Source organism: Cetorhinus maximus, chromosome 25 (assembly GCF_964194155.1).
Source record: "Cetorhinus maximus chromosome 25, sCetMax3.hap1.1, whole genome shotgun sequence".
In the NCBI taxonomy this organism is placed as follows: domain Eukaryota; kingdom Metazoa; phylum Chordata; class Chondrichthyes; order Lamniformes; family Cetorhinidae; genus Cetorhinus; species Cetorhinus maximus.
Genome location: NC_135903.1, coordinates 41970303 through 41992976, shown reverse-complemented (window position 1 = coordinate 41992976; position 22674 = coordinate 41970303). Strand labels below are relative to the sequence as shown.

The window sequence follows — 22674 nt, the reverse complement described above, 5'->3', positions numbered from 1 at the left end:
GGTGAATTCCTACAATGCACCTTGTAGATGATACACACTGCTGCTACTGTGTGTTGGTGGTGGAGGGATTGAATGTTTGTGGATGTGGTGCCAATCGAGTGGGCTGCTTTGTCCTGGACGGTGTCAAGCTTTGAGTGTTGTGGGAGCTGCACTCATCCAGGCAAGTGGGGAGTATTCCATCACACTCCTGACTTGGTGCCTTGTAGATAGTGGATAGGCTGTGGGAAGTCAGGAGGTGAGTTACTCGTCGCAGGATTTCTAGCTTCTGACCCACTTTTGTAGCCACAGTATTTATATGGCTAGTCCAGTTCAGTTTCTGGTCAATGATAACCCCAGGTTGTTGATAGTGGGGGATTCAGTGATGGTAATCCCATTGAAATTAAGGGGTGATGGTTAGATTCTCTCTTGTTGGAGATGGTCATTGCCTGGCATTTGTGTGGCAAATGTTACTTGCCATTTGTCAGCTCAAGCCTGGATGTTATCCAGGTCTTGCTGCATTTGGACATGGGCTGCTTCAGTATCTGAGGTGTCGCGAATGGTGCTGAACATTGTGCAATCATCAGTGAACATCCCCACCTGACCTTATGATGGAAGGAAGGTCATTGATGAAGCAGCTGAAGATGGTTGGGCCAAGGACACTACCCTGAGGAACTCCTGCAGTGGCGTCCTGGAACTGAGATGATTGACCTCCAACAAACATAACCATCTTCCTTTGTGCTAGGTATGACTCTAACCAGCGGAGAGTTTTCCCCCTGATTCCCATTGATTCCAGTTTTACTAGGGCTCCTTGATGCCACATTCGGTCAAATGCTGCCTTGATGTCAAGGACAGTCATTCTCACTTTACATCGGGAGTACAGTTCTTTTGTCCATGTTTGAATCAAGGCTGTAATGAGGTCAGGAGCTGAGTGGCCCTGGTGGAACCCAAACTGGGTGTCAGTGAGCAGGTTATTGCTAAGCAAGTGCAGCTTGATAGCACTGCTGATGACTGCTCCCATTTCTTCACTGTTGATCGAGAGTAGACTAATGGGGTGGCAATCGGCCAGGTTGGATTTGTCCTGCTTTTTGTGTACAGGACATACTGGGCAATTTTCCACATAGCTGGGTAGATGCCAGTGTTGTAGCTGTACTGGAATAGCTTGGCTAAGGGGGGGCGGCAAGCTCTGGAGCACAAGTCTTCCGTACTATTACCGGAATATTGTCCGGGCCCATAGCCTTTGCAGTATCCGGCACCTTCAGCCATTTTTTTTTATATCACGTGGAATGAATCAAATTGGCTGAAGACTGGCATCTGTGATGCTGGGGACCTCCGCAAGAGGCCAAGATGGATCTGGCAGAAGATTGTAGCAAATGCTTCAGCCTTATCTTTTGCACTGATGTACTGGGCTCCTCCACCATTGAGAATGGGGATATTTGTGGAGTCTCCTCCTCCAGTGAGTTGTTTAATTGTCCACCACAATTCACGACTGGATGTGGCAGGACTGCAGAGCTTAGATCTGATCCGTTGGTTGTGGGATCGCTTAGCCCTGTATATCATTTGCTGTTTATGCTGTTTGGCATGTAAGTAGTTCTATGTTGTAGCTTCACTAGGTTGGCACATCATTTTTGGGTATGCCTGGTGCTGCTCCTGGCATGCCCTCCTGCACTCTTCATTGAACCAGAGTTGATCCCCTGGCTTGATGGTCATGGTAGAATGGGGGATATGTCGGGCCATAAGGTTACAAATTGTGTTTGAGTACAATTCTGCTGCTGCTGATGGCCCATAGCGCCTCATGGATGCCCAGTCTTGAGTTGTTAGATCTGTTCGAAATCTATCCCATTTAGCACGAATGGTGGAAGTGCCACACAACACAATGGAGGCTATCCTCAATGTGGAGGCGGGACTTCGTTTCCACAATGACTGTGCAGTGGCCACTCCTACCAATACTGTCATGGACAGATGCACCTGCATCAGGCAGGTTGGTGAGGACGTGTTCAAGTATGTTTTTCCCTCTTGTTGGTTCCCTCACCATCTGCCGCAGACCCAGTCTAGCAGCTATGTTATTTGGGACTCAGTCAGTAGTGGTGCTACTGAGCCACTCTTGGTGATGGACATTGTAGTTCCCCCACCCAGAGTACATTCTGCGCCCTTGCCACCCTCAGTACTTCCTCCAAGTGGTGTTCAACATGGAGGAGCACTGATTCATCAGCTGAGGGATGGCAGTATGTGGTAATCAGCAGGAGGTTTCCTTGCCCATGTTTGACCTGATGCCATGAGACTTCATGGGGTCTGGAGTCAATGTTGAGGACTCCAAGGGCAACTCCGTCCTGATTGTATACCACTGTGCCAACACCTCTGCTGTGCCCGTCCTGACAGGTGATGGTGGTGTCTGGGACATTATCTGTAAAGTATGATTCCATGAGAATGATTATGTCAGGCTGTTGCTTGCCTAGTCTGTGAGACAGACTCTCCCAATTTTGGCACTAGACCCCAGATATTAGTAAGGAGGATTTTGTAGGGTCGACAGGGCTGAGATTGCCTTTGTCATTTCCAGTGCCTAGGTTGATGCCGAGTGGTCCATCCGGTTTCATTCCTTTTTCGTGACTTTGTAGCGGTTTGTTACAACCGAGTGGCTTGCTTGGCCATTTCAGAGTCAACCACATTGCTGTGGGTCTGAAGTCACGTGTAGGCCAGACCAGGTAAGGACGACAGATTTCCTCCCCTAAAGGGCATTAGTGAACCAGCTGGGTTTTAAACATGTTTTAATAACAATCAAGAATGATTTCAAGGTCATCATTAGACTTTAAATTCCTGATTTTTATTGAATTCAAATTCTACCATCTGCCATGGCAAGATTCAAACCCAGATCCCCAGAGTATTACCCTAGGTCTCTGGATTACTAGTCTCGTGACAATACCACTATGCCCTCCCCTTGAGTATATTCCCAGGTGGCTTGGAATGGATGGTGAAATCGAGAGTTTAGTAAAGTACTGTGTGTAATGTCAGCAACTGCAAAGGTTGACACTGACAGCTCTGTTACACCTATGGGAGTAGCCAGGTAGACCCTGGGTGCGGTTACACATTGACTACATTGGGCCTTTCCTGGGAACAATGTTTCTGCTCATTGTCAATGCCTGTTCAAAATGGTTGGATGTATATGAGGTGAAGTCACCAACGTCGGCCGCTATAATTGTGAAACTACATCAGAGTTTTGCAATTCACGGACGACCAGAAGTAGTCATTTCCGATAACGGCACAGCATTTACGAGTGCTGAGTTTCAACGGTTTATCAGCCTCAACAGTATCACTTATGTGAAAACTGTACCGTACCACTCTTCCTCAAACGGACTGGCCGAAAGGGCAGTTCAAACGTTCAAGGCAGGCATGGAAAAGCTAACTGGTGATTCCTTGGCAACCAAGCTGGCACGCTTTCCTTTTCATTATAGGACCACCCCTCACACAACAACAGGTGTCACACCTGCGGAGTTATTGTTGAAACATTGTCTCAGGATGAGATTGAGCTTAATAATGCCGAATTTTGAGGGGAAGGTGGAAAGGAGTCAGGGAATCCAGAAAACTAGACACAACTGGCATAGTCGCAAGAGGAAATTTACCGTGGGAGAGCCGATATATGTGAAAAACTTTGGGGAAAGACCAAAGTGGTTACTGGGTGAAATAAGTGTGGTGACTGGACCTCTATCTTAGCATGTGGAGCTGGAAGGCCAGATCATCTGTAAACATGTGGACCATTTAAGGAAGAGAGAGACAAATCGCCAAGATTTGGTTCCACCTGCGATCACGACCGGCTCTGCGTTTCCTGTTGAGGATACTCAACCCAGGACTGACATGTCTGATGTTCTTGTAAGAGTTGAGGATACAGAACTGTAAGTGCCCACCAAAGCACTTGTTCAGGCAACTCCGGTAAAGGAGGTCCCTGACAAAGGATCTGAAATTGTGGAGCTGCGACATTCCACACATACCAGGAAACCACCTGAAAGACTGAACTTGTAAATTCTAAAAACCATTGTAAATATTATGTTGTCTTGAAAAATATGTACTTCTAAATATAATATATATAGCCGAGTTAAAGGGGGAGGAATGTGGTAATTATGATTTTATTTAGTGTGCAATGTACCTTTAAGAATAATACTTGTTAAGGAAGATCATATGATCTGTAGTAACCAATAGGAGAGTAGAGTGGGCTACCTCAGCAGCCAGTACAGAGATAGAGTTGGAGTAGAAAGCACACATGTTGCTGCTGCTGAATATATTGTAAATAAACTTTCCACCCAAGAAGTGTCACCAGATCAACTCCATCATTAATAGCACAACTTGGCCTCCCTACAACATGTTGAGAGTGTGAGATTGGAGTGAGCTGGAGGTTGGCTTACCTGGGTGGAGCGGATGAGATCGTTCACCCTCTTCCCGAACTGGATCGCATTGCAGGGGCATTTGCCAGCTGCGATCACCTGACTTGCTATTGCCTCCTAGGCTTGAAAGGTGGGGCTTCCTGGAACCATACCTTGGGTACAGCAAATCCAGGTGTTGGCGTCCTCCTCTGATCAGTGCCTGGAGGGAGTTGTGGCTAAACCTCGGAACATTGTTCGTCTTCTGCTGCACAAACAGCTGAAAGACGTGATCTTCCTGAAAGACAGCTGGGCTGGAGAAAGTGAAATGTGTGTGCGCTCGAGTGGCATTTAAATAAGGTGCCCAGACCTTTGACCTCATTAGGTAATGGCGGGGCGGACGAACCAGTTCCTGACACGCCATGTGATTTGGAGAACTCCTCGCCTATGCATAATTAATGAGCATTTGAGCGCAAAATCGGGCATGATTTCTCGCCACTCCAGCCAGCAGGAAACATTCTGCTCCTGGATTTATGCTTGAAGAATAGGGATTTGGGAGCGGTTGTGGAGGGTGGGAACCTCAGGAGGGGACTGGTAACCCCCACAGGAGGAGAGGTTGGGGAATGAACATGGACAAATGAAAAGAAAATCATTAAAAAGCATGAGCTGAAACAGGTTGAATGACAGGGGCTGCTGGTGTGTATGGGGTGAGCTGGGAAACTCTGCAGTCACAGGATGTGTTCTGTGGGATGTGTATTTTCCAGTGGACTTTGTGTTTCCTGTGATTGCTTGGAATCCTAAGAGGAACTGGGCAGTTACCTTAGTGCGTGCTGCTCTTCCTGGCCCAGTTGTTAGTGTGAAATCTGATTGGAGGTGAGAAGTCTGGGCTGGCTGTAACATGACACTGTAAGCAGAACACAAACTGGTTTAAAGCAAAGAAGTTCACCAAGGAGACACAGAAAAGTACTCTCATACTTACCAAGTTCAAAGTAAATGTAAGTGTTTTAAGATAAGGTTTATTTTTTTCTGCATTGCCAATTTTTATATGTTTGTTGCTATCCCATTCAGTGTGTCGTACTCCGTGGCTGTTAGCTCGAACCAAGTTATTGCCTCAGTTTAGAAATTAAATACCTTTGACAAAGTAATAACACTAACTTGTTACCATGGTATCATAGAATCTTACAAACTAGCATTCACTTTGTCAATTTATTATCAGCTTCACTTCCTCCTTCTCCTGAAGCTCTCACTGGAGTCTAGGTTCCCTGGGCACTGCCTCTCCCTGGAGTCCAGTTTCCCTGGGCATTATCTATCACTGCATGCCAGGGTTTTCAGAGCGACTGGCTCCAGACATCAGCATCTCACCAAAGTGACTGCTGCAAATGTCAGTATCAGTTTGATTGTGTAGAAGGCCAGCTACATGGCTGAGGTTCTTTCTTTCCAATAGGTTCCGTCTTGTTCCAAAGTTAACATGTATATATAGCTTCCCAGCCTAGGAAGAATAGGATACAGTTCAGGACAGGGAGCTTGGGCTAACCTTTCACTGCTAGCTCATGGAGAATGAGGCCAGAGGCAAGCAGTCCTTGGCTGACATCAGCCAACTCAGTGCAGACCAACGAGGAAAAGCTTGACCATCCTGTCCTTTTTAACTTAGTACCTGACCAGTACAGTCACTGAACTATCAGAGGGAAACTCATCTTAATACTTTCCACCAATTTATGTAAATAGCGTTGCTGGTATTCTCAGTGAGGTGACTGGTTTTGAGTAATCTATTAATTTACTGATTTATTTCCTGTTCTTCCAGTGTGTGCACAAGTTTGTACCTCAACTTCATTCATCACCTTTGATTCCCTATCCCAAGTCCTTAACACAGAAGTCTAGTGATCTCAGTCTTAAATGCTTCAGTTGAACCCAGCATATACAGCCTTTTGGTGGAAATCGTAGGTTCGGTAGATACAGATTTTCACTACCCTTTGTGCAGGGTAGCAATTTCCTGATTTCCCTCCTGAGTGGCCTGGCTCTTATTTTAAAATTATGCCTCCTTGTTCCCACCAGAGGAAATAGTCTCTGGTCTATGCCGGGTGCATAAAACTGGATTGTATTCCATTGAAGTTAGAAGGTTTAAGGATGATTTGATCGAGGGTGTTTTAAATAATAAAGGCATGAGAGATGGTAAATGTTGAGGAACTGCCTCTAAGGTGGATGTAAAGATCCAGCCTCTGTTCAGAAAAGAGCAGAGGCATTCTCCACTGCCCAATATTTATCGCTCGACTGTTACCTAAAAACAGATAATCTGGTCATTTATTTTATTGCTGTTATGAGATCTTGCTGTACAGAATTTAGCTGCTATTTCTCATACATTAGAATAGCAACTACCTTTCAACAAGTACTTAATTAGCTCTAACTCACTTTAGTACTGAGGGTGTGAAAGGTGCTACATAAATGCAGCACTTGGGACAGTGGGTTTCCTGTTACTTATTCTATGCAGTCTGAGAGGGAAGTAGATTGCATCATTGTAAACCATCAAACTGCCCAACCCCTGTCACTAAGAATGTGTTTATCTCTGTCAGATTGCCCCACCAGGTACTATAGATGGTGGTGGTGGATTCTTGGTGGCTGGCTGCTCTGAGTGAGCCTTGAACAATTTCTGCAACTATGCTTGATGGAAAATTTTAATCAGAGTTGGGAAGGATCGACTGTGGTGAACTGAGATCACCTAGAGAATCACTTTCTTAGGGAAAAATTTCAGTCTAAGCGCAGCCGAAATGAGGTTGAACTGAGGTAGCCAACTGTGGCTCTCATCAACACCCCAGTTTATTCGTTATTTCAATTCTATGATCTTAAAACCCCTTAGATTTTAACCCATTCTCAGCACAGGCCTTGCAATCAGACAAATATATTTTTGTCAGTTTTCTCCTTGTCCTGTGGTACTTCACACAGCTGTCCATTCTTCATGTTTAAGCCATAATTAAGTGTTGACAAGCCATTTGACTGTAGGTTGCAACACACTAGACTGTTTATACAATCACCCTGGTCTGCTAATGTGCATTTTCCAGTCAGTGGCCACTGGGCATTGGTTAGGAGCAGGGCCTGGATAATTTCTCTTGGCTAATTTCCCCTCGCTGAATTCCCACTCCAGGGGCATTGACGCATCTGGGCTGCAATCAGCTCAGAAGTGTGTGGAACTTGGGGGCATTCTGAACAGTGTTGCTCAGTGCCACATGAGTGAACGCATTTACCCGTCACTCCATGGAGCGAGCTTGCAGGTGCCTGTTAAAGGGCTCTGGCTTTTCTAAAATTAAAAGTGGCAAATCCTTCTTCTTTTGCTTACAAAAGGAAAAAGCGCTGACAGATATCACATAGTGAGGACAGGAACTCTGCTCAGCGTTCCAGTTGGAGCTTCACCAGAGCACCTTAGAGCTACAGCACGACACAGATAACTCGGACTTGATTGATTGATTGCGTCAAAGTATCTTCGGACTAGAGTGAGCAATTCCACAGGGTGGTCCACTGGTATAAAATCTTCGCTCAGTATTGATTGCCTTTGAAGCACTGTTTCTTGCACAGTTTGATGCAACAAATTGTTGCATATTTAGTATCACAGTTGCTGAGCGCAGTTATTGTACATTATCTGTAAATGTTGCAGCCTGAGGGGTGGCTATGTATTAGCTAGATAGAGCAAACGCAGCCTGGCCACTGATGTCAGCTGAACTCCTTGCAAGTGTGGATGGCAGGTTCAGGTTTCCACTGTTACAGCCCCATGTCTGATAGCGCTCCATCTTGTGAGGCTCCATAGTGGGTGCCTTTAGAACTCAAGGGGGATCTGTATGCTCAATTGGTAGGAATTTGCATCAATTCAGGAAAGGCCGTTAAATTGGACAATATAAATAGGTACAAGAGTCAATTGGATGTGGTTCTGCTGAGCAAAGGAATTGGGGAACCAGGGGAGAAATTGGAGAGATGTGACTAATCTATGAAAAATGGACAAGATTGTTGGATATAAAAAGGTTCCTAAAGAAAGACTTGCATTCATATAGCACCTTTCCCAACCTCAGGACATCCCAAAGCGCCTTACAGCCAATGAAGTATTATTTTATATAACTACGCTGTTATAATGTAGGAAATGTGGCAGCCAATTTGTGCACAGCAAGCTCCCACAAACAGCAATGTGATACTGACCAGATAATCTGTTTTAGTGGCATTGATTGAAGGATAACTATTGGACTGAGCACTGGGGAACTCTCCCCTGCTCTTCTACAAAATAGTGCCATGGGTTTTTGTATACCTAACTAAGAAGGCAGAGTGAGAGGCAACAGTTCTACCACTGAGCCACGGCTGACAGCTTAAAGGTTCTCTAATTCTGCAGAGCTGACTGTAAAATGTCGATGACATCTTTTCAGTTCAAAGGCAGTGATGAATTGTTGATAGAGGTGGTGCTGTGTGATAGGAGCAATGCCTGTTGTAACGGGCGTTAACTGCGTCATGGTAGGTTGTTTTTTTTCCTGTTGGTGAAACCAGTTTCAGACCAGCTGAGTGACTGTAATGTTGTGCCTGGGTGTGCCTAGCATGATAATAGGGTGGAGTAACTGTGCATAACTTAATATACTGTTCAACTTTTCAAATTATACCTATATCATTTCCTATACTTAGTATCAATATCTTGGATTAGTAAATTTGAGAGATCAGCATTGCTAAATTATCAGACTGCTTATCCGACATCCAGTACTGGATGAGCAGAAATTTCTTCCAATTAAATATATGGGCAAGGCTGAAGCCATTGTTTTTGTTCCCTGCTCCAAACTACTTTCCATGGAGCCATTGAAAAGTTATGGCACAAAAAGAGGCCATTCAGCCCATTGTGTCTGTGCTGGCCAAAAGAGAGAGAGAAAAAAATAAACTAGTCGCACATCTTAATCCCACTTCCCAGCGCCCTAGTTACCAACTCTATCCATCTCCCTGGCAACAGTCTGAGATTAAGCCACTCTGTTTGCAACCTTCATGTCACATTTAATCCCAAAATGAGCTTCTGACTTCAGATTTGTGCCAGCATGTTGACCACTTCTTTCCATAACATCACCCAACTTCGGCCCTATCTCAGCTAATCTGCTGCTGAAACCCTCATTCATGCCTTCATTACCTCTGGACTTGACTATTCCTGGCACTCCTGGCTGGTCTCCCACATTCTATCCTCCATAAACTTTAGGTCATCCAAAACCCTGTTGCCCATGTCTTAACTCACAAGAAGTCCCTGTGCTTACAGATCTACATTGGCTCCTGGTCAAGCAACATCTTGATTTTAAGATTCTCATCTTTGTTTTCAATTCCCTTCATGGTCTTGCCCCTCTTTACTTCTGAAAGCACCAGACCCATAACCTTCTGGGATATCTGTGCTCCTCTAATTTTGGCCTTTTGTGCACTCCCAATTTTACTCACTGCACCATTAGTGGCCGTCCCTTCGGTTCTCTTGTTCAAAAAAGAGGGGATAAATCTGGAATCTACAGGCTAAGTCTTATTGTCAGTTGTGGGGAACATTTTAAAAGACACTACTCTGACAAAATTTATTGTGACATGGGAGGTCATGTGTCGAGAATGGCAGCCAACATAGATTAGGATCATAAAATAGAGGAATAGGAGGAGGCCATTTATCCAATTTGTTCTGCTACTTAGTGAGATGATGGCTAATGTGTGACCTAACTCCATATACCCACCATTTCCCCATATTGCTCAACAACTTCGATAGATTTTTATGAACCAATCTCAGTTTTAAAATTAACAATTGATATAGCATTAATTCCAGTTTGTGGAACTAGAAACAGTTCCAAACTTTTACACCCTTCTAGTGCTAAAGTGTTTCCTAATTTCACTCTAAATTTTAGATAATCCTCTCTAGTCCTAGACTTCCCTAACCAATGGAATAGTTTCTCTCTATCTGCTCTGTTTCCCTTGATATCTTGAAAACTTAAATCAAGTCATCCCGTAACCATTCAAAATCCAGGGAGTTGGCAAAGCCAGGGGCAGAATTGTCCCAGATTTGCACTAAGTGCGGTAGCGGGCAGGAAAAAGGATGTTTTATCTGCCGGCCGCAATGGCAGCTTTTCACGCCGCATCGTCCCATTAATTATGTATTCCCAGGAAACACGCTGTTTCGATGATGGGCAAGCTGTCATTCACCTGCCACGCCATCACTTCACCGCTTCTCATGCCGGGTGTGTACTGTGGCAGGGGGCTTAAAGCAGAGGAAGGGAGATTGAAGAGAGGTGTTTGAAATAATGAGGGGTTTTGATAGTTTCTCCCATTCAACTGTTTCCACTGGCAGGTGGGTCAGTAACCAGAGGACACAGATTTAAGATACTTGGCAAAAGAACTAAAGGGGGAATGAGGATAATTTTCTTTACAGGTGGGTTGTTGGGATCTGGAATGTGCTGCCTGGAAAAGGTGGTGGAAGCAGATTGAATGGCAACTTTCCAAGTATTTATCCAATTCTCTTTTGAAGGAAATATTTTCAGGGTTATGGGGAATGCACAGAGGAGTGAGTCAATTTGGATAGCTCTATCAAAGAGCTGGGACAGGCCTCATAGGCTAAATGGTCTCCTTCTATTCAGTATGGTGCTATGAGTGAAATTTAATTTATACCAGGCTCTTAACCTTTGTTACTGCTCCAGATCAGGCTGCACTCCCTTACAGCTTCCTGTGCCTGAAGTTCTCTGCGGTACAGGAACTGAGGTTGTTGGCGGACAGGTGAACTTGCACAACTGTGGATGGGCCCTCAAAATAGAGCAGCTTTCTTAATGCAACTCCACCCTGAACAACATTGTTACTGTGGCACGTTGATGATCTGAGAAGGCAGCGTTAGACAGGAACTATCCCACAAACAATTACCCAAAAACAAAATTTTGTTTCAGTGTTATGTAAATGTTACCCCAAAGGCAAAAAGCTCTTTGTGCATCATAGAATCCTCCACCCTTTCAAAGACATTCAAATTCCACATAAGAATCATTTAAGCAATGACTTCCATGACCTTAAGCTGTTCTAAAGTACTTCAAAGACAATGAAATCCTTTTGAAGTGTAGACACTATTATAAGGTAAGGATCTCAGCAGCCAACTTACTTACAGTAAGATCCCACAAGCAGCAATTAAATAAATAAGAAGTTAGTCTGTTTTAGGTAAATATTGTTGCAAGACACATCTGCCCTTCTTTGAAATAGTGCCAAGGGATCTTTCACTCCCACTGGAGAGAGAGAGGATAACGCTTTGGTGTTTGGTGTGGTGTCTCATCTGAAAGGTGCCACTTCTGACAAGTGCTGCACTGATGTGTCAGCCAAGATTGTGTGTTCAAATCCAGGACCCTTTTAACTCAGAGGAAAGCCTCTCCTATTGGCTGCACATTTTCAGAAGTCGCAGGACAGGACATTTTTGATTTCTTGCTGGGGCTGAAAAACCAAGCTCTGTGCAGTCAGCACAAATTCACACACTTGTCCCTCCCCTTCTCTAAAGTCAGGACAGTTGAATAATTGGCATAATGTGCCTGTGTAACTTTGTACTTGTGCCAGCTGTTGCCTAGTGGAAATTTTGGTCAGCAGCTCGAATTTAAAAGGATGGTCCCACTTGAAGTTAAGTGGCTGTGGACAAGTGATGCTTCAACCTTACAGGGTTCAAAGTGGAGTTTAAATATTTTTCAGCCTTTTCCAAGGTTGTGTGTTGGAGAGGGGACTATGAGGAAGATTTAGGGTGCAAGGGTTGTTGGCATGTGAGGGGAGTGTGAGGAGAGTTAGGGGCTGAAGGGTGTGTGAGGAGGTTGGCATGTGAAACAAAGTGTGGTGAAGGCTGCTCTGTATGGCACTCTTTTCCTGCATCCATCTGTCACAAAGTTCAGTGAGCCCAGGACTCAGAGCCTCAAGCCTCTCTTCCACCTGCAACAACCTTATCATTGCCAAACTACTGAAGGCTCGTCAGACCCAGTGAGCTTTTCACTTTCTCCACAGCTTTGCTCCACCCGGCCCTCTCACACCCTCTGTTTTATCATAGATACAGTGCCCTGAATTCTGCTCAAAATTACTCCATCTCAACATAATTCCTCACCTCCTAAAGACCCTTTTTAAGCATCTTTTCAGAATTCTCTCTTTTTGCCCCTTGGTGCCCATCCTTTTGCCTGTTAGCTGCTGGCTGATGTTGTCAATGCTGCAGATACAGGTGTAGTCTCCACTAGACATAGGCACATGGACAGCATCCAATGACAGCAGTGAGTATCTGACAAGTGTTGACCTTTGTATTGGGAGGCTCATCACCAGGAGAAAGCCTCTGCAGGGGAGTTGCTTATCAGGGTGAGACAAAACCAGTTTCTGCCCAGATGGCAATACCAAGAAAGGGCAGCACATTAAAAGCAGCAATTCCAAGTTATCACCACAGCAACTATCACAATATTGTCTTTGAGCCCATACGCATCCTTTGAATCATAGAAACTAGGAGCAGGAGTAGGCCATTCGGCCCTTCGAGCCTGCTCCGCCATTCATTATGATCATGGCTGATCATCCAACTCAATAGCCTGCTCCTGCTTTCTCCCCATATCCTTTGATCCCTTTCGCCCCAAGAGCTATATCTAACTCCTTCCTGAAAGCAGTGTTTTGGTCTCAACTACTTTGTTGTAACGAATTCCACAGGCTCACCACTCTCTGGGTGAAGAAATTTCTCCTCATCTCAGTCCTAAATGGTGTACCCCATATCCTGACTGTGACTCCTGGTTCTGGACTCCCCCACCATCGGAACATCCTTCCTGCCTCTACCCTGTCTAGTCCTGTTAGAATTTTATAGGTTTCTATGAGATCCTCCCTCATTCTTCTGAACTCCAGTGAGTATAATCCTAACTGACTCAATCTCCTCATATGTCAGTCCCGCCATCCCACGAATCAGTCAGGTAAACCTTCTTTGCACTCCCTCTATAGCAAGTACATCCTTCCTCAGATAAGACCAAAACTGCACACAATATTCCAGGTGTGGTCTCACCAAGGCCCTGTACAATTGCAGCAAAACATCCCTGTTCCTGTATTCGAATCCTCTGGCTATGAAGGCCAACATACCATTTGCCTTCTTTACCTCCTGCATGCTCACCTTCAGCGACTGGTGTACCAGGACACCCATTGGCTATAAATTGAGGGGAATATGCATTCAGATAATAATCTGCCTTCCTCTTTTTGCTACCAAAATTGATAACCTCACATTTCACATTATACTGCATCTGCCATGCATTTGCCCACTCACTCAGCTTGTCCAAATCACACTGAAGCATCTCTGCATCCTCCTCACAGCTCACCCTCCCATCTAGCTTTGTGTCATCTGCAAATTTGGAGATATTACATTTAATTCCCTCATCTAAATCATTAATATATATTGTGAATAACTGAGGTCCCAGCACCGATCCCTGCGGTACCCCACTAGTCACTGCCTGCCATTCGGAAAGAGACCCACTTATTGTTTCCTGTCTGCCAACCAGTTTTCTATCCATCTCAATACACTACCCCCAATCCCATGCGCTTTAATTTTACACACCAATCTCTTATGTGGGACTTTGTCAAAAGCCTTCTGAAAGTCCAAATAAACTATATCCGCTGGCTCCCCCTCATCAACTCTACTAGTTACATCCTCGAAAAATTCCAGTAGATTTGTCAGGCATGATTTCCCTTTCATAAATCCATGCTGACTCTGTCCCATTCTGCCACTGTTTTCCAAGTGCCCAGCTATTAAATCTTTTATAATGGACTCTAGAATTTTCCCCACTACTGACGTCAGGCTGACTGGTCTATAATTCCCTGTTTGCTCTCTACCTCCTTTTTAAATAGTGGGGTTACATTAGCTACCCTCCAATCTGTAGGAATTGTTCCAGTGTCTATAGAATCTCAGAAGATGACCACCAATGCATCCATTATTTCTAGGGCCACTTCCTTAAGTACTCTGGGATGTAGATTATCAGGCCCTGGGGATTTATCGGCCTTCAATCCCATCAATTTCCCCAACACCATTTCCCTACTAATACTGATTTCTTTCAGTTCCTCCCTCTCACTAAACCCTGTGTTCCCCAACATTTCTGGTATGTTATTGGTGTCCTCCTTTGTGAAGACAGAACCAAAGTATGTATTTAGTTGGTCAGCCATTTCTTTGTTCCCCATTATAAATTCCCCTGTTTCTGACTGTAAGGGACCTACATTTGTCTTCACCAATCTTTTTCTCTTCATATACCTATAGAAACTTTTAGTCAGTTTTTATGTTCCCTGCAAGCTTACTCTCGTACTCTATTTTCCCCTTCTTAATCAATACCTTGGTCCTCCTTGGCTGAATTCCAAACTGCTCCGAATCCTCAGGTCTGTTGTTTTTTCTGGCCAATTTGTATGCCTCTTCCTTGCATCTAATACTATCTCTAATTTCCCTCGAAAGCCATGGTTTGGCCACCTTTCCTATTTTACTTTTGTGCCAGACAGGAATAAACAATTATTGCAGTTCACCCATGTGCTCTTTGAATGTTTGCCATTGCCTATCCACCGTCATCCCTTTAAGTAACGTTTCCCAAACCATCGTAGCCAACTCGCGTCTCATACCATCGTAATTTCCTTTATTAAGATTCAGGACCCAAGTCTCAGAATCAACTACGTCACTCTCCATCTTGAAGAAGAGTTCTATCATATTATGGCCACTCATCCCCAAGTGGCCTCGCACAACTAGATTATTCCTTTCTCATTACTCAATACCCAGTCGAGGATGGGCTGTTCTCTAGTTGGTGCCTCAATGTATTGGTCCAGAAAAGCATCCCGTATACACTCCAGGAATTCCTCCTCTACGGTATTGTTACTAATTTGATTTGCCCAATCTATATGCATATTAAAGTCATCCATAATTACAGATGTTCCTTTATTACACGCGTCACTAATTTCCTGTTTAATGCCATTCCCAACTTCACCACTACAGTTTGGGGGTCTATATACAACCCCCACTAACGTTTTTTGCCCCTTAGTGTTTCTCAGCTCTACCCATACAGATACCACATCGTCGGAGCTAATATCTTTCCTCACTATTGCGTTAATTTCCTCTTTAACCAGCAATGGTATTTATTAGATTTTTTTGAGAGAGTGATACTAACCTTCTCCTCCCCAGGCCTAAACTCTAGAACTATCCATGAGTCATCAGGAATTGAATATGTCCAGAAAATTGTTGGGAGCAATGCAGGAGAAAAATCAAAGGCGTATTAAAATAAAACACTTCTTTCAACACTTTATATTGCTGATGGGAAAGAAAAACATGTTGCCTGACAGTTCAGAATCATCCAACTGGAAAATGGCGATTCTGTTTTTTTTCCCCCAATTGTCTGGGAATGTGGGGTGTTGGGACAATGGACAGGTTGGGTGACCAATGGGGGCAGTTGGAAGGAGGAAGTCATGTGACAAAAGCCTCCATCGTTCACCTTTCCACACTTCTGTACGCCTGGGCTCCACTGAACAATATGGACACCCAGGGGATCGGCCTTTACTGGAAGGCACACTCCTAGACCCACATTGTCTTGGGTCACAGGTGGCATTGGTTCTCCAACTCTGCTAGCACTATGGACTAACACACGATGTGTACACAGGAGTCCGTATACAAGGGCCTGTACACAATGGCCACAGACACCATAACATTGAAAGATTGCATACAACAAAATGTTCCAGCATTTAAAATTTTGCTTTATTATTAAGGCAGTGAATAGGGGCTTATCTTTAAATGCACCTTTCTGCAGGTTTGTGCTTTAATGGTTAGACAATGATGGTGCAGATGGTGGGGGGAGGGGGGAAAGAGAGAGAGAGTGTGATGGCAGAGGTGATTGTGAGGGGTTGTGGAGGAGCTGTGAATGTTCTTGGTGCCCAGCGCCCCCAAAAGCTTCTAAACCTGGCAGTGATGGAGCATGGCAGACAAAGGGAGAATTGCCAAATACAAGCATACAAAATAGGAGTAGAAGTAGGCCATTCAGCCCCTCGAACTTCAATAAGATCAAGGCTGATCTGTTTGTGTTTTGAGTTCCACATTCCCATCTACCCCCGATAACCTTTGGTTCCCTTGCCCAACAAGAATCTCTCTACCTCTGCCTCAAAAATATTGTGACCCCCCACCTCCACCACCTTCTGGGGCAGAGTTCCAAAGTTGCACAACCTTCTGAGAGAAAAAAAAATCTCATCCCTGTCCTGAAAGGGTGACCCCTAACTTTAAAACAGTGCTCCCTAGTTCTGGACTCACCCACATCCTTTCCATGTCCACCTCATCAAGACCATTCAGGATCTTACATACTTCAATCAACTCACCCCTCAATCTTCTAAACTCCAGTGGAAACAAGCCCAGTCTGTCCAACCTATCCTCAGAAGACAAGATGCTCATTCCAGGTATCAATCTAATAAATCTCCTTTGAACCGACTCCAATGCATATGCAAACTTCCTTAAATAAGACCAACACTGCACACAGTATTTGAGATGCGGTCCCACCAATGCCCTGTATAACTGAAGCATAACATCCTTCAATTCCTCTCATAATAAAGGATAGCATTCCATTAGCTTTCTTGATTACATGCTGTACCTGCATACTAACTTTTTGTGACTCATGCACTAGAACACCTAGATCCCTCTGCACCTCGGAATTCTGCATTCCATTCAAGTAATACTCTGCTTTTTTATTCTTCCTGCCAAAGTGAACAACTTCACATTTTCCCACATTATACTCCATCTGCCAGATCTTTGCGCACTCATTCAACTTATCCATATCCGTCTGCAAGCTCCTTATGTCTTCTTCACAACATACTTTCCTACCTATCTTTGCGTCTTCTGCAAATTTAGCTACCATGCCTTCACTCCCCTTATCCAAGTCATTGATGTAAATTGTAAAAAGTTGAGGCCCCAGCAGACCTCTGAGGAACTCCACTCGTCACATCCAAAAAATACCCATTTATGCATACTCCACCAACTACACTGAGCTTTTATTTTCTGTAATAACTTTTTATGTTGCACCTTATGAAATGCTTTCTATAAATCCAAGCACAGTATGTCTATAGGCTCCCCTCTATCGACCATGCATGTTACCTCTTCAAAGAACTCTAATAACTTGGTTAAACATGATTTCCCTTTTATAAAACCATGCTGACTCTCCCCGATTAACTTGAGCTTTAAGTGCCCAGCTATACCTCTTCAATGATTGACTCTAACACCTTCCCCATAACAGACGTCAAGCTAACTGGCCTATAGTTTCCTGTTTTCTGCCTCCCTCCCTTCTTGAATAGAGGGGTTATATTTGCTACTTTCCAGTCTAATGGAACCTTTTCAGAATCTAGGGAATTATGGAAAATTAGCACCAATGCATCTACTACTTCATTAGCCAACTCTTAAGACCTAGGATGAAGTCCATCTGGATCTGGAGACTTGTCAGCCCACAGCTCCATCAGTTTGCTCAGTACTACTTCCCTAGTGATTGTAATTTCACCAAGTTCCTCCCTCCCCTCCACCTCCCAATTTACAGCTATTATTGGAATGCTTTTTGTATCCTCTTTAGTGAACACAGAAGCAAAATATTTGTTCATTTCATCCACCAATTCCTTATTATCGACAATGAACTCCCACATTCTCACTCTCTAGAGGACCAACACTCACTTTACCTGCTCTTTTCTTGTTTAAATGCCTGTAGAAACTCTTAATATCTGTTTTTACATTTCTAGCTAGCTTCCTCTTATACTCTAATTTCTTTCCCCTGATTGACCTTTTAGTCATTCTCTGCTATTCTTTATATTCTGACCAATCATAGAAACATAGAAAATAGGAGCAGGAGGAGGCCATTCGGCCCTTCAAGCTTGCTCCGCCATTCATTATGAGCATGGCTGATCATCCAACTCAACAGCCTGCTCCCGCTTTCTCCCCATATCCTCTGACCTGCCACTCATCTTTGCAGAGTTATATGCTTTTTCTTTCAGTTTGATGCTCTCCTTAACTTCTTTAAGTAACCACGGATGGTGGGACCTCCCTTTAGAATTTCTTTATAGTAGGAATATACTTATTCTGAAATATCCCTTTAAATGTCTGCCATTGCTTCTCTATTGATCTATCCCCTAGCCTAGTATCTGAGTTCACTTCAGCTAGCTCAGCTTTCATGCCCACATGGTTACCCTTATTTAAGTTCTTACTAGTAAGTTCTTACTAGTCTTAGACCCGCTCTTCTCCCTTTCAAACTGGATATAAAATTCAATCACATTGTGGTTGCTGCTACCTTGGAGTGCCTTTACACTGAGGTCATGAATTAACCCTGTCACATTACACAAAACCAAATCTAATATAACCTGCTCTCTGGATGGTTCCAGAATGTGTTGCTCTAAGAAACTATCTTGAAAGCATTCTATGAACTCCTCATCCAGGCTACTTCCACCAATCTGATTTTTCCAGTTTCTATGTAGATTAAAGTAACCCATGATTATTGCCATCCCTTTATCACAAACACCCAATATTTCTTCTTGTATACTTTGTCAAACATCGTGGTTATTGTTAGGAGGCCTGTAGACCATTCCCACTGGTGACTTATTTCCTCTACTATTCCTCATCTAGACCCAAACTGATTCTACATCCTGATCTCTTGATCCAAGGTCATCTTTAACTATTGCACAAATGCCATCCTTGATTAACAGTGGTACTCCTCTAACTTTACCTAGCTTCCTATTCTTCTTGAAGATCATATACCCCTTAATATTCAGGACCCAATCCTTGTCATCTTGCAGCCATCAGATCATATTTATTTAGTTCAATGTGCACTATTAATTCAGTTACTTTGTTATGAATGCTACACGCATTCAGATACAGAGCCTTTATTTTAGTCTTTGTTATCTTTGTGACATCTAGTCTTGATTCTTTGCACTCTTAGGTTTTTTTCTCTGTCCCTTCCTGTCATTCTCTGGCCCTCATTTCCCATATTACTATTTTCCACTTACCTTGTCTCTACTCCTTGATATGACACATCTTTCCACATTTGATCCCTTGACCCCAATATTTAGTTTAAAACCCTCTCTACTTCCCTAGTTATGTGATTTGCAAGAACACTGGTCCCAGACCAGTTCAGGTGTAGACTCTCCCAATAGTACAGCCCCCACTTTCCTCATTGCTGATGCCAGTGTCCCTCAAACCAGAACCCATTTCTCCCACACCAGTCTTTGAGCCACATATTCATTTCTCTAATTTTATGTACCCTATGCCAATTTGCACACAGCTCTGGTAATAATCCAAAGATTATAACCTTTGAGGTTCTGCTTTTCAATTTAGTGCCTAGCTTCTCATACTCTCTATGCAGAGTCTCTTTCCTAGTTCTATCTATGTCACTGGTACCCACATGGACCATGACAACTAGCTCCTCTCCCTCCCACTGCTAATTCCTCTCCAGCCCTGAGCAGATGTCCTGAGCCCTGGCCCCGGAAAGGCAACACAGCCATCTGGATTCTCGCTCTTTGCTACAGAGAACAGTGTCAATCCCTCTCACTATACTGTCCCCTACTACCACTATGTTCCTTTTTGCTCCCCCAGTTGAGTGGCTTCCAGTACCACAGTGCCATGGTCAGTTTGCTCATCCACTCTACAGCCCCTTCTCTCATCCAAACAAGCTGAGAGAACCTCAAATTGAACAATTGCAGAGGCTCACACTCCTGCCCTCTGGGTCCCCTTACCTGCCACACTCACAGCCACACCCTCCTGTCCCTGACCACTGACCAAATCAGAAGACCCTGTCCTAAGTGGTTTAGATGAGCACTTGAAACCCCATAGCATACTGGACTACAGGCCAAGTGCTGGAAAATTGGATTAGAATAGATAGGTGCTTGATGGCCAGCACAGACACGATGGGCCTAAGGGCCTGTTTCTGTGCTGTATAACTTTATGGGGAGAATTTTCTCCCCATCGTGCGGGCTGGGCAGGAGGGGGCGCAGGTGGGCACACAGCCAATTGCTGCCCACAATCAGCTGTGCGCCACCATTTTACATGGGCGGGCCAATTAAGGCTCACCCAGTGTGACATGCACCCAGAAGCGCTCAGCACTACCTGTGCGGCAGGGAGAGGAGGGAGAGTTGGGGCTTGTGCTCTTTCACACATGTCCGATTATTTTTATTATGACGTCTTGAAAAAAAAAAATAGAAAAAATTATTCAGACATGTCCCCTCATGTGACAGTGTCACAGAGCTGGGACATGTCAATGAATCTTAATAAAAAAGTTTATTTGATTTATAACCCTTCAGGAAACCTCATCCCGCCCATTGATGTGGTTTTATGAGAACTTCAAAGGCCGACTGGGGTCTTCGCCTGCCGGCCAACCTTAAGGTTGGACAGGCAGCCCAGACAATTAGTTTAATTAGTTGTTAAATAGCCTTAATAGGCCTTTGACAATTCAGCAGGCACACACCCAACTCCAGTGCACACCTGCCAAACTGAAGATCGGAATGATGCACGGTGGCGTTGGGAGCATGCCCAACATCACCACACATCATTTTACACTTCAGTGAACAGGGCCCACCCCCCTACACCAACCAGAAGATTCAGGCCTATGATTCTATGACCACCTCCTGGTACAAAGCATCCAGGTAACATCCCCCCCCCTCCCTGATGTGTCAGAGTCTGCAGCTCAGCCTCCAGTTCAATGATTCTGAGTCAAAGTTCCTCAAGCCACAAACATGACAGATGTGTTCACCCAGGATCACAATGTTATCCAGGAGCTTCCATGTGCTGCAACCTCAACACATCACCTGTCCTGCTATCCTTAATGTGTTTTAAGTAATTACATTAATCACTTATTTATGTTGCTTTTTTTAATATATTTTATTAACTTTACCACCAATTTGCATACTATTTTAAACCTTAGGGATATAATAGAACTTACTCACTTACCAGATACTTTGCAAACTGTGAAAGCTAGCTGCTTTCCCTGTAGTAGAGCACAAACCAATTCCTACAGGTGAGAAAGATAGAAAAAGGAAATAAACACCTCTTTCCCTGAACTCCAAGTCTTCACTCAGTTAGTCAGCTGCACTCACTTGCCAAGGCTGTACTAAAGGGCCCTGAATTTATAGTAAACTGAACTGGGGCTACAGTGACCAGATTCAACCAGTTAGCTAATTAACTTCTCAGCTCCTACAGCTGAGAGTGAGTTTACCCTGTCTAAACTGCAAGAAAGAAAGAACATAGCCTGCTTACACAGTACTTTCCAGTTACTGCTAATTACAGATTAGATTTTCAGAGCAAAATTTGGATGACACCAAATTGGGTTGCATTGTTAACAGAAAGGACGACTGTGAAAATACAGGAAATGTTAACAAAATGGGTGTGTAATTGGCACCTAAATTTCAATCTAGAAAGTGTGAGGTGTGCATTTTGGTAAAATGAATATGGAGGCCAAATAATGCTTGGAAAATAAGGGTCTAAATGTTGCAGAGAAGCAAAGGGATCAAGAGATACACATTCACAAATGATTCAAAGTAGTGACACAGGTTAACAAAGTTATAAAAATGCAAACAAAGCACAAAGAGCTAAACCGCTCTTGGAATACCTGAACAATTCTGTCCTCCATATTATAACAAGGATATAGAGGCACTGGTGCAAAAAACTTACATAGTTATTACTACAACTGAGAGGTTATGGCTGTCAGGAAAAACTGAACAGGCTGGGGCTATACTCTCTAGAAAAGACAATGTGACCTGATAGAGATTTTTAAAATTATGAAGGGATTTAAAAACATTCATTCAAGGGATGTGGATGTTGCTGGCTAGGCCGGCATTTATTGCCCACCCCATCCCTAATTGCCCTTGTCCAGAGGGCATTTTGTTAAAGAGTCAACCACATTACTGCAGCCCTGGAGCCACATGTAGGCCAGCAGATTTCATTCCCTAAAGGACATTGGTGAACCAGTTGGTTTTTTTACAACACACAACAATGGCTATCATCAGACTTTTAATTCCAGAGTTTTATTAAATTCAAATTTCACTACGTGCGGTGGTGGGATTCAAAGCCAGGTCCCCAAAGAATTACCCCGGGTCTTTGGAATACAAGTCCACTGGCAATGCAACTACACCACCACCTCCCCTATTTGATAGGGCAAAAGTAGAGAAGATCCTTTCACTTGTGGAAAAAACCAAAACTAGGTGCCATAATATTAAGATAATCACTGATAAATCGAATAAAGAATCCAAGAGAAACTTCTTTACTCAGAGACTGCTGAGAACATGGAACTTGTTTCAATATAGAGTAGTTGAATAATGAGCGTAGATGCATTTAAGAGGAGACTGGGTAAACTCATGAGGGAGAAAGGAATAGAACAATATGCTGAGACAAAGA

The 22674-nt window shown here is 43.8% G+C and overlaps 1 protein-coding gene across 2 annotated transcripts in view; it reads left to right on the top strand.

Annotated features, from left to right (window-relative positions):
- The first annotated feature begins 5200 nt into the window (after positions 1 to 5200).
- LOC144668071 (solute carrier family 15 member 2-like) overlaps positions 5201 to 22674 on the top strand; it is a 158743-nt gene continuing 141269 nt past the window's right edge. The window contains exon 1 of one of the 2 annotated variants that reach the window (XM_078529841.1): positions 5201 to 5320. Coding sequence is in view for 1 of the 2 variants with exons in the window: in XM_078529840.1 (XP_078385966.1) it covers positions 12554 to 12562 (9 nt within the window). In the remaining variant the exon portion in view is untranslated. Of the gene's footprint in view, positions 5321 to 12446; positions 12563 to 22674 lie in introns of those variants that run through there. The other variant, XM_078529840.1, reaches the window with a different exon arrangement.